Source organism: Nannospalax galili, unplaced genomic scaffold (genome assembly GCF_000622305.1).
Source record: "Nannospalax galili isolate Female #2095 unplaced genomic scaffold, S.galili_v1.0 scaffold704, whole genome shotgun sequence".
Taxonomy (NCBI): Eukaryota; Metazoa; Chordata; class Mammalia; order Rodentia; family Spalacidae; genus Nannospalax; species Nannospalax galili.
Window position 1 is genome coordinate 741523 of NW_008352394.1, and position 12733 is coordinate 754255.

At 43.2% G+C, this 12733-nt stretch overlaps 1 protein-coding gene across 2 annotated transcripts in view; it reads right to left on the minus strand.

Moving 5' to 3' along the window:
• Dctn4 (dynactin subunit 4) overlaps positions 1–11108 on the minus strand; it is a 47700-nt gene extending 36592 nt beyond the window's left edge. Inside the window, exons 1-2 of one of the 2 annotated variants that reach the window (XM_008849405.3) lie at positions 10934–11108; positions 6799–6869 (exon numbers count right to left, since the gene is read on the minus strand). In XM_008849405.3, the coding sequence (XP_008847627.1) occupies positions 6799–6869; positions 10934–11068 (206 nt within the window). In that variant the 5' untranslated portion in view covers positions 11069–11108. The remainder of the gene's footprint in view (positions 1–6798; positions 6870–10933) is intronic. The other variant, XM_029554229.1, reaches the window with a different exon arrangement.
• Positions 11109–12733: the final 1625 nt, after the last annotated feature.

Genomic DNA, 12733 nt, shown 5'->3' on the forward strand with positions numbered 1-12733 from the left:
GAAACCATGGAGGTAAAAAGAAAAAAAGGAACTTGAGAGAGAGGATCAGGAAGCAGGTGTTACCAAGGGGGAAATGGGTAAAATGGAAGTATTTACCTAGGAGGGTTAGGAAAGAGGGTTATACAAGGAAATATTTAGGTAAAGGGGAAGAAGGTGCTCAGGAGGGGGGCATCATAGGAGACAGGTATTAGCAAGGGTGCAATGGATAAAATGGGGGTTCTTTAACTGGGAAAGGAGGAGAAAGGGTTAGACAGGGAGAGAGAGAGCAGAAATAAGTAATGCTTAGCTGGTTTAAAAGCCAGAGAGAAATGTATTAGCTCAAAAGCCTACTGAAGAATTATACATACAGTATTTCTTCATGAGTCCATATGTACAGCAAATGTCTACGTAACAAGAAACCATGCCAGACCAGAGAACCTCCCTTCAAGTTATTGGCAGGCTAGTCCAAGAGAATCCCAAAATGACACAGGCTATTGCCACAGCCCTTGATTACCTCACAGAACTTGAAGGTAACACCATGTTGCTGAAGACAGCACATATTTCAGACACAGGACTTGGACCGATGGAGCTGGAACTGACCTGGAAGCTGTCTCCCTGAAGGCAGCTCTCATAGTTTTGGAGGACACTATGCAAGCTGTTAAGGGAGAACATCAATTGATGGTCCAACCCCAGCTTTAAGGTCTAATATCACAACAATGACTGGCATAGCAAATGGTAGTGGCACTTTTGTCTTGAGAGGTAATCATCTGCTAACCCAATTGGACTTAAAGCCCACTCAGTGGGAGGGAACTCGTGTGGTAGTGTAAACATAGCCAAATACACATGACTGGAGAAGTCACAGATCTTACAGAATCCCTAAGGCTGTCAGATCCCTAGACAAATGTAATTTCTTACTATATGCCAAATATGAATTCTTATATTTGCAGACAAGTTTGCCAGTCACACTCATCAAAGCAGCTTTTGTAACAGATAGAAACTATTACAGATTTCCACAACTGGTCACACACAGACATTGTCTGTGAATTGTCCAAGTCTAAGTGGCACATCTACAATGCAGCTTCTATACCTACAGCTCATGGAACATAGAACAAGGGCTAAAGAAGACACTAATGAATATCTCAATTCTCATCAACAAAGCCCCCTCATGCAACAGAGGACCAGGAACACAAAAGGTCACAAATGGTTTCCAAAGTGTAGCTACTAAGAGTCTGCAGAATGCTGGTCCTTGGACAGGACTCCTATATTAAACTCCACCCACCCAGAGCTCAGGGACCATTGCAGAAGAAGGGGTGGAAAGATTATAAGAGCCAGGGAGGAGGTGTATGACCATATGGAAATAAGAGTCCTACAAGCTCCTGGGTCCCTGCTCATATGAACCTACAGCAATGGTGTCAGCATGCACACTCAGACAAAAGCCAGCATAGCACTAGGGAAATGGACAGCTGACCCCAATCTTAGCTGAAGAAATATTTGTAATTGATTACTGCTGGGTGAGGAAGAGCTGATCTTCCTAAAGCGAGAGACTCTAGATAGGCTGACTGGACCTCAGTAGATGAACTTGCACTGAGTGATGTCTGGGGACACTAACTTGACACAATAGGCCTTAATACAAATGTCACAATGTATGAATTCCAGTGGGAAGCTAAGGGAGGGTGACAGTGGGGAAGGGGGTATAAAGATGATTAAGACTGACTGAGATGTTTTGTATGAAATACACAAAAATTCAATTAAAAAAAAAGTCAACACTAATGCAAAAAAAAGAAGAAAAAAAAAGCCAAAACTTAAGTCAGCAACCCAAAACAACTCTAAAAGTTAAACAATCTTGGGCTAGAGAGATGGCTCAGCTGTTAAGAGCACTGGCTGCTCTTGCAGATGACCCAGGTTCGATTCCCAGCACACACATGGTGACTATAACCTTCTGTAACTCCAGTTACAGAAGACTCCAATGCCCTCTTCTGACCTCCATGGGCACTTGTCTCCCAGGTGACTAGTTCCTCCAAGGGGAGGAACCCACCATGGAGGATGGACTACTGAGGGGCTGCTGGGAGCCATGTTGGGACAGAAGCCTCCAGCTGGGCGTGGGGGCATGGGGAATGCATACTCAAGGACAGAATGGCCTGGTGCCTATGGACCTGGGGCAAGACCGCTGGCCCCTGAGGTGTGGGTGAAAGCTAGCTGGTGACTATGGAGAGTGGTCTGATATGGCGGGCTCTGAGCCGCTGGCTGAGCAGCACAGAGCTAGGCATGGGGTGCTCATTTCTTTGTACTCTACTCGCCCCCACAATAATAAATGCACATAAAGATATGTTATATGGTTTGCCTGATAGTACGAGAGACCCTGAGAGAACTCTGGAGATGGCACTGCATAAACACAGGTGCACTTACATCAGGCAGGCAATACTGTCATACACATACAATAAAAATAATAAATATATTTTTAAAGTCTAACAGAGCTAGGTGTGGTGGCCCAAGCCTTTAATCCCAGCATTTGGGATGCAGAGGCAGGTGGATCTCTGGGAGTCCAAGGTCAGCCTGGTTCACATAGTGAGTTTCAGGCCAGCTGGAGACTACAGGGAGACCCTGTCTCAAAAAGACAGTAAAAAAAAAAAAAAAGTGAGTCTTATATAATCTAAAGATTTACTAATTGGATACATGCTGAAGAATGATGATGGGAAAATATTATCTTTGTTTTCTGTTATTAAGCCACTATATTTCTTTTATAGCAGAAAATTTCCCATGTATAATAAAAACACTGCAGTTCTCTTTTTTTTTGAGACAGGAACCCTAGCCCTAGCTGGCTCAGAACTTGCTATGGCGTTCACGATGCCTTGATCTCACAGACAATCGCCTGCCTCTGTCTCCCAAGTGCTGGGATTAACAGTATGTGCCAACATACTAGCTCCCCTCTGTTTTTTGAGATATGATTTTCCTTTGTAGCCCAGGCTATTCCTGAATTCAAGATACTCCTACTTCAACATCTTGGGTGCTGAGATTATAGGCATGTGCCACCATACTTAGCTTGTACTGTATTCTTTAGAAGGAAAAATCACCTTCAAAGGCCCACTTAAAGAGTGGGAGTTAGGCTCCCCTCTCCTTAAAGTCTATCTGCATAAACTATGCAACAGGCTGTCTCTATTTAATCATTACTTATAACACTATGGGCTCATGAATATTTATTTTGTATCTTTGGCTGCAATGCTACTTTATTTTGTTGCTTTCCCTCCTCAGAGTGTTCTGTTTTCGGCCACTGGGAGTTCTTTCACTCTTCTCCTGAGTCCCTTGAGCCTCTATCACTGGTGAAGAGGGGTGTTGCTTTGTTTACATGTTTGAGCACTTTCTGACCAGTATTGTACTCTAGATATTCCAAGCTTAGCTTATATGCTTTTTATTCTTCAACCTCAGAATTAGCCATTTCTCAAAAAAAGCCTGGTTCTTTTTACTGGAGGATGGTATTAGGAACCAAGAACTAGCTGCTAGATGTGTCCATTGCTACTGGATGTTATTCAATTTGTAACTTGGTGTACAAGTCCTTGTTATCAACTGTATCCCTGTACATTTGTGGATATGAACCACTATTATTCATCTTTCCTGCTACAAGAAATAGCTCCTGATAACTGGATGTTTTTTTGTATGCTTTCCACACCTTAATGTTATCATTTAATTTGAAAATATCTCTGAAAGGTAGACAGTATTTCCCTTACTGAAGATAATACCCAGATGACAGACTGTCACAGACTATTGGTATTGTCCAAGACTAGTGGTAAAATCCTGATAATCTCAGTTTGTTGAAATGCTAAAAAGTACTAGTCCAAGTTGGATGTGGTGGTTAACAACTGTAATCCCAGCACTTAGAGCCTGAGGCATGAGACTCACAAATTCAAGGCCAATCTGAGCTATACAGAAAGAGTATGTCTCAAACAAACAACAACAACAATAAAAAAAAAAAAAAAAAAAAAAAAAAAAAAAAAAAAAAAGAGGGGAAGGAGCACAAGGGCCCAGGGCTCCTAAAAGGGAAATGGTCCCTGAATATGAGAATGAGAGGAAGAACAGCACTAGAGAGGACAGAAGCCCTGTAAGTGCACCACCTCTAAACCACGCCACTTTGACGTAATGTTTGGTGTCTATTTCAGCTCAGGCACACCAATCAAACAGTAATTTTCCAAATCCAGTTGACAGCTTTTTATGCTGTTGATACGTGGTTTTCTGTCATACAATGGTCTATCCTCTCTAACAGCATAAACCATGACATCTGTTCTTTCCTTAGAAATCTCTGACTTGTATAGGCATACAAAGAATCTGGAATAGTAAACTCCACCTGTAAACAGTGATTCCCTCTGTAGAGTAGGATGGAGTTGGGCTCTAATTCTTCATAAGCTTTGGTGATACCTGCATTTTTATTTTAAGGGAACATATGGCTCAGTGGTTAAAAGCACTGGCCGTTCTTGCAGAGGACATAGGTTTGGTTCCCAGTTCCCATATGATGGCAATCAACCATCTTTATCTCCAGTTCCAGATCTGACATCCTCTTTTGGCCCCCACAGGCACTGCATGCATGTGCTGCACCTAAATACAAGCAGGCAAAATACTCATACACATAAAATATGACAATATTTTAGAAACTGACAATAGTAAAAAGCATCTAACTCAAAATTTAATTCAAAACCAAACGCTCAAGCCACCCATGGTGGTGCATGTCTTTAATCCCAGCGCTCAGTAGGCAGAGGCAAGCAGATCTCTGTGAAATGGAGGCCAGCCTGGTCTACAAACTCTACAGCATTTAGACTTTGCACTTATGCCAACATGCCAAGTGTGTTGGCCCTTCAGCTCAGACTTAAGACTATTGTAGGCTATGAACTACAGTGTTTGCCAAGTGTGATGGTACATGCCTTTAGTCCCAGCACTCCAGAGGCAGAGGCAGGCAGATCTCTATGAAATCTAGGCCAGCTGGCGATATAGGAAGGGAGACTCTGTCTCAAAAAAAAAACAAAAAAAAAAAAACCCCAAAAAACAAAAAAACAAACAAAACAAGGGGTGGTGAGAGGAGGAACTTTATAGTGGAGAAAACTGAAAACCCTAGTACAAGCCAGGTAATCAAAGTCAATTTCACAATGATAAATCATGCTGACAGCATTTACCCTTGATACAATATGATGAGAAATGCCACTTTGCCACTTTACCACTATGATCCCTTTCCCCATCTAATGAGAAAAACATCACACAAGTACTGAGGGGCATTCTACAAAACGCCTCACCAGTGTTCCTCAATGCTTTTAAAGTTATCAAGACCTAAACTGTCCCAACCATGAGAAGCCTAAAATGGCATTACTAATATAGTTTCTTAATAAAGGGGGGAGGAGACTATTCACACTGCACTATTCACATAATTCTTTTTTTTTTTTTTTTTTTTTTTCCTTTTCAGAGACAGAGTCTCCCTGTAGCTGCCTGGAACTCACTATGTAGATCAGGTTGGCCTTGAACTCACATATATCCACCTTCCTCTGCCTCCCAAGTGCTGGTATTAAAGATATGTGTCACCACCCCCAGCTTCACAATAATTCTTAAATCTAAGTGTCCTAGCCAGGCGCTGTGGCTTATGCCTTTAATCCCAGCTCTTGGGAGGTAGAGGCAGGCAGACCTTTGTAAAAGCGAGGACAGCCAGGTCTACATAATGAGTTCTAGGTCAGCTGGGGCTATAAGGAGAAACTGTCTCAAACCCCCTGCCCCAAAGTGTTCTAATACAGAAAATTAATTAATTAATTAATTTTGGCTTTTTTGAGACAGGGTCTCTCTGTAGCCCCATCTGGCCTGGAACGCACTATGAAGACCAATCAGGCTGGATTTGAACTCACAGAGATTGGCCTGCCAATGCCTCCCGAGTGCTGGGACTAAAGGTGTGCGCCGCCACCACACCAGGCCTCAAAATTTATTTATTTTTTTAAAAATCAAAATCAGGGCTGGAGAGATGGCTCAATGGTTAAGAGCACTGACTGCTCTTACAGAGGACCTGGGTTCTATTCCCAGCACCCACATGGTGGCTACAAACCGTCCTTAACTCCAGTTTTAGGGAAATCCAAAGTCTTCTTCTGACTTCCGCGGCATTGCACGACACGGGTACACTCACATACATGCAGGCAATACACTCATACACAAAATAAAAATAATAAACAAAAGAAAAATTTTTATTTTTGGTCTTTTTGAGACAGGGTCTCCCTGTAGCCCCAGATGTGACTGCCTATAACTCCAGCTCCAGGAGATCAGTGCCCTCTTCTGGCCTCCACCCACACCTGCACATCTACTCACATAGACACAGACATATACACATACATAAAAACAAAATCTTAAAAAAAGAAAGAGGCCAGGCATGATGGTGCATGCCTTTAATCCCAGCACTCGGGAGGCAGAAGCTGATCGTCAATTGTTGTGAGTTCAAGGCCAGCCTGATGTACATAGTGAGTTCCAGGTCAGCTGGGGCTACAGGGAGACCGTCTCAAACTAAAAATAAAAACTTAAAAAAAAAACAAACAACAAAAAAAATCAAAATTATCTTAAGTGATGATACTCAATAATGATAGTTATTTAGAAAAAAAGAAAGTACTCCTGTATATTTTCTTATGCATTATTGAAAGCAACTGTGAAGGCCCAGCACATGGTATATGCTCATAATCCCAGCACTTGGGATACTGAGGTTAAAGAATGAAAGTCTGAGGTCATCTTGGTCTGCATATATAGTAAGACCACCTCAGCCCCATTACCCACAAAACAAACAAATGGAAACAGAGAATTTTATTCTGTTCTTACCTATTCTTTTTCAATTTGGCTTCAGCTGATGGCATATTTTCTAAACAGCTGGGACAATAATGGGAGTCCACCTAGAAGGAAATAAGAATAAAAAAAATTAAAAAAAAAAAATCAGGGTGCTGGAGAGATGGCTTACTGGTTAAGAGCACCTGCTGCTCTTGCAGAGGACCAGGGTTTGGTTCCCAGAACTCATGACAGCTCATGGGTACTCATGCACATGTGCATATACACACAATAAAAATAAACTTTAAGGGGCTGTAGAGATGGCTTAGTGGTTAAGAGCACTGGCTGCTCTTGCAGAGGACCTGGTTCCCAGCACCCACATGGCAGCTAACAACCATCTGCAACTCCAGTTGCAGGGGATCCAATGCCCTCTTCTGACCTCCACAGGCATTGCATGACATAGGTGCAAGCAATACAATCATACACATAAAGTAAATTAAAAACAATGAAAAAAAAATTTTCTTTAATCAGGGAAAAAGAAACTCATTAAAATAGCCTATGCTTCAACAGAAAGAAATTACTAACCTGGAAAAAAATCTGAACTGTTTCCAACTTAGCATTCTTTAATCACCTTGGGATTTTTTGCTTAATTCTGTGGTTTTTTAAATGTATTTTATTTAATATTTTTATTTTACATGTATGAGTGTATTGCCTACCATGTATGTGAGTGTACCCATGTCATGCAATGCCGCAGAGGTCAGAAGAGGGAGTTGGATTCCCCTGGAACTGGAGTTAAGGAAGGTTTGTAGTCACCACGTGGGTGGCAAGAGCAGTCAGTGCTCTTAACTGCTGAGCCATCTCTCCAGCCCTGGTTTTTAGAAATTCTATTTTTCCTTTCTGGAATTCCCTGTTCCCTATCATTAAGGTTTATGTGTTAAGATATGTCAAGACTGGTTTACATGATACTTTAAACCTTCAAATGGTTTAATATATGGTCTAATACATGGAAAAATAAAGTGATCCAACTGTAAGCTATGATCACTAGTCTCTGATATGATTCAGCTTTACTTCACTACAATGACTTGGTGATACTTTTTGTTAAGAGACATTTAAAAAAAGTTTTCTTGACCTGGAGTGGTGGCCCACACCTTTAGTCCCAGCACTCAGGAGGCAGTGGCAGGCAGATCTCTGAGAGTTCGAGGCCAGCCTGGCCTACATAGTGAGTTCCAGGTCAAGTGGGGCTACAGGGAGACCCTGTCTCAAAAAAACAAAACAAGTAAACAAAAAAGTTTTCTCACTAGTAATGTATTTACTGAGTATACATTACAACTGAAATAGCTATAGCCAACCAACTACCAATTACAGATTTGTGTGTGTGTGTGTGTGTGTGTGTGTGTGTGTAGATTGGAGGACAGCCTCGAATGTTTCCTAAGGCACTACCCACCTGTTTTTTGGAGACAGAGTCCCAAACTGGCCTGGGACTTATCAAGTACATTAGGCTGGACAGTCAGCAAGTCCCAGAGACCCACCTGTCTCCTGCAATGGGATTATGTGTGACTATCTGGCTTTTGTGTGTATATATGTTCTGGAAATCCCAGGTATTGAACTCATATCCTCCTTCTTGCAAGCACTTTACTAACTACTATCATTCCGGCCCACAATCAGAGATTTTAATTCATTTTACATTTATTTATCTTGTGTGTATGTGGTGAGGCAGGCAGCAGGCAGGCTCATGTGTGGAGGTCAGAGGATAACCCATGGGAATTGATTTTCTCCTACTATATGAGTCCTGAGGCTCAAACTCAGATTGTCTTTTTTTTTAATTTATTTTTATTTTTTAATGTGTATGTTTTGGCTGCATGTGTGTAAATGCACCCACCAGAAGAGGGTGTCTGATTCCCTGGAACTGGAATTAAGGATGGTTGTTAGCCGCCATGTGGGTACTGGGAATCGTACTCAGGTCCTCTGCAAGAGCAATCAGTGCTCTTAACCATTGAGGCATCTCTCTAGCCCCAAACTCAGATTGTCTTGGCAGCAAATGTCTTTATTTGCTGAGCCACCTATTTGGCCCTCCAATTAGAGGTTTTTAGTAACAAATTGAACAAGAGGATAATCTTATTGTATTTAACTCAAACCACAGACTAAAAATTAAAGTCACTCTGTTTTTAAAGATCTGAGTTTTTCCTTTAATACGGTTAGCTTCTATTTGATAATTATAGAATTCTAGCTGCTGGCAGATCAAAAGGCATTTACGTGAACATAAACACTATGCTAAACATGAGCTTTTTTTTTATTATTTGCTACTAACAGGACTAATCTGAAAAGATGTTGCCATGCTACATAAAAAACAGTATTGATAACTAGTACTTGCACTAACATACCATAAATATAACTCATTCCTGCTCCCTTGCCAAAGTCTGTTTGTCCTTAATCTGCAGCTTCAGACTCAGACCCATTAGAACTTTCTGGCTTGCTTTACCTAGCCTCATCATTTCCAAACTCTAATGATCATCACATCAGAGATATCAGGCTGTAAAAGATGCTGGCACAGACTGAATGTCTTAACTGAAAAGATTCACAGTGATCATGGAGCCTGAGTTCGCTAAGGACCTCCACAAGACACCTGGTAAGTTCTGGTGCTAGGGGTAGAAGAGGGGAACATCTAAAAGAAGCCAGGTGTAGTGGTACACACCTTTAATCCCAGCACTCAATGAGGCAGAAGCAAAGGCAGAGGCAGGAAGAACTTTGTAGCTTTGTGAGTTCAAGGCCAGACAGGGATATATAGCAAGACCCTGTCTCAAACCTGCCAAAAGAGATCTGCACAAAGTGTGACTATTTTGAAGAGCATCCCAAATAAAGTTAAGTATGAATATGTAAAATGGTTAACACTATAGGATATGCATTTTATCCAGGGAGTTTAATGAAAGTCTTTGTCAGACTGCTTAGGTTCAAATCCTGATCTTCCCTCCCATTCCTAAATTTTCATGGGACCTATAGTAAACAGTCTGTATTTGCTTCTTTACTTGTACATTTGGTGGGGGGCGGGGGTCAGAGGGCTGTCCTCGAGCTCACTATGTAGGTACCTCAAACTCATGGCACTCCTGTCTTGGCCCCCTGAGTGTTAGGATTATAGGCATGAGTCACCACCCAATAGTTTCTTTTTTTTTTTTTTTCCCTCTTGTAACAACATTCGCCTTTAACAACTGAATGTGGTGGTGTACTTGTAATCACAGAATTTGGGAGGTGCAGGCAGGAGAATCAGGAGTTCAAGGACAGCCTTGGCTACATAGTGCCTCGTTTGAGGCCTGCCTGGGCAACATGATCCTCTGTCTCAACACTCCCATACCCCTAAATCTTCCAAATCCCAGTATTCAACTTCATTGGTTGGAAAAATTATGTAAAACCCACATCACACAGCCAAATACAGAATGTAGCTGTTACTATTATAAGCTTTTTCTTCTCTAGATGGTGAGTTTCTCAATAGTACGGTTTGTTTTACTCATCTTTAATCCTTGAAGGGTACTGGAGAAACAAGTTCTGTCAAAAACTGCAGGTGTGGAGCTTTGTTATTAGATGATTTTTTTTTTTTAAACGGAGGGAGTTGTTTTCTGAGCCATCCCGTTCCAACCACCATTTAGACCTGTGAACCGCCATGAATAGAACTCAAGCTTTTTTCACCACAGACTATTTTTATTCGAAACCCTATCAGAACCTTCTTGCCGCAGGCCCTGAACTGGGCCTGGAAACCAGGTAAGCTGGTTAGGGCCCAGTTTCTGGCAAATGGAGGGCCAGAACTTCCCAGAAGGGAGGGCCACGTAGGAGAAACCATGTCTGCCTGCTCCCTCCTTTAACACTGGAAAGGCAGTTATGCCTGCCTTCCAATGGCCTGGGCTAAACATCCTCGACCTTTCTCCCAGCCCAAAACAGGCAGGCACCACAGGGGAGCAGGGTCCACAGCAAATCTGCCTAGAGGCAGCTCTAGAACAAGATGATTCGCCCTGCCCCACCCAAGGCCTCCCCTTTTCCAAGTGACAGGCGACAAGCAAATGAAATCGCTAGCAAGGCTGAGTGAAAGGGCACCTGGCCAATCCACAAGCTAGAACACGGAGGCCCGCCCCTCCGGCGGAACTGGCCCGCCGGCAGTGACTAGCTGCCCCCACCGCGACGCGGTTCCCGCGGGACGGCCCGTTACCTCGTGGGACACACATTCCAGCGACCGCAGCTCACTGCAGTAGCGGCAGAAGTAGAGCTGCGAGAGCGGAGCCCGAACCTTCTTTTCTCCCTGAACGAGATAGAGAACCCGCTCCGACTGCAGCAGGGACGCCATCTTGAAGAGGGAGGAGCCAGTGTACTGGCCACGCCGTCACGTGACGCATGCGTAGCCGTTGACGTAAGTCTCCTGACCCAGTGGGGCTTTGCGGTAGTTGGAAATTAGAGTGCGCGTGCGCGAGCGTCTGTGCTCAGTCCCACCCTCCTAAGGTCCCCATTTCCGCTAGGACTAACTCGGAGGTGTCGAGCTCAGTGTTCTTTTCCAGAAAGGAAGACTGCTCTTTCGCACTACTTGCAACAGCTTCACCTTCCAGGCAATTATTCCGCAGACAGACGAACGGTCTCAAGTGGACAGATTCCACGGGAACTGGAAAGCAGGGTCACCAGCGCTTAGTTCCGGCCGTCTTGCCAGTGATCCCTAGGAAGCATTAACATTATCTCATTTGAAGCGCCACTCATTTGGCCATATCCCCTCCATGTCCAAATTTTGAGTTGTTAGCATAGGTCTACATACTGTAGGTAACGGGTGAAGACAGGAAGTCAGAGTAAACTACGTTGACAGGCGTCATCTATATTTTTTGAGTGTGTAAAATGACAAAATGCCTAGCAGAGCCAAGCCCATGTTGCCTGCTACCATGTGTTTTTCACGTTTTACTAGTGTATTTTTTAACTATTTGACATTGGAGTGGGTGATGGACGAACGCAATGGGATCTGTTAACAAATACTAGGAACTTAAGTATACCGGAGCTGGAGAGATGGCTCAACAATTTAAGAGAGTACTGGCTTCTGAGCCCGGCGTGGTGTCGCTCGCCTTTAATCCCAGCACTCGGGAGGCAGAGGCAGGCGGATCTCTGTAAGTTCAAGGCCAGCCTGGTCTACATAGTGAGTTCCAGGACAGCTGGGGCTACCGGGAGACCCTCTCTCAAAAAGACCAAAAAAAAAAAAAAAGAATGCTGAGGTTCAGTTTCCAACACCCACAAGGCGCCGACAACCCATCTGTTAATTTCAGTTCCAGGATATCGGCGCCCTCCTCTGTCTTCTAGGAGCATTGCACCCACGTAATGTTCTTCCCTGCATGCAAAACATTCATACACAAAATTAAAAAAAAAAAAAAAGTGGAGGAAGACTGGATGTGGAGGTGAGGAAAGCTGGGTGTGGTGGTGCACACCTTTAGTCCCAGCCCTTGGGAGGCAGAGGCAGGCGGATCACTGTGAGTTCAGGCTGGCCTGGTCTACACAGTGGATGCTGCCTCCCCTGGGCAGGTGGTCTTGGGTTGTATAAGAACGAAACCTCTGTATGACATACAACAAAATTGAATAAAAAAATAAATAAATAGAAAGAGAAAGAAAGCAGGCTGGGGGTGGGGGGCATTAAGCCTCATGCTTCCATGGTCTGGACTTTAGTTCCTGCCTCTAGGTTACTTCCTTGAGTTCCTGCTCTGACTTCCCGTTCCTCCCCAAGTTGGTTTTGATAGGAGTGGTTTATCACAGCAATAAAAAGCAAACTCGTACAATTACATTTACTTTTTTTTTCTTTCGTTTTTTTCCCCCCGTCTTTTTCTTTTTTCTTTTTTAAGCATCAAGGGATTTTATCCAGAAGCAAAGTGAAAATGCGGTAGATATCCTGCCCTGCCTCCAGCTTCCTGAGCTAGAGTATTCAAGAGCTCTGATTACATTTCTTATTTACCAAGCAAACAGCCTTTAGTTTCATAGATGGATTTTG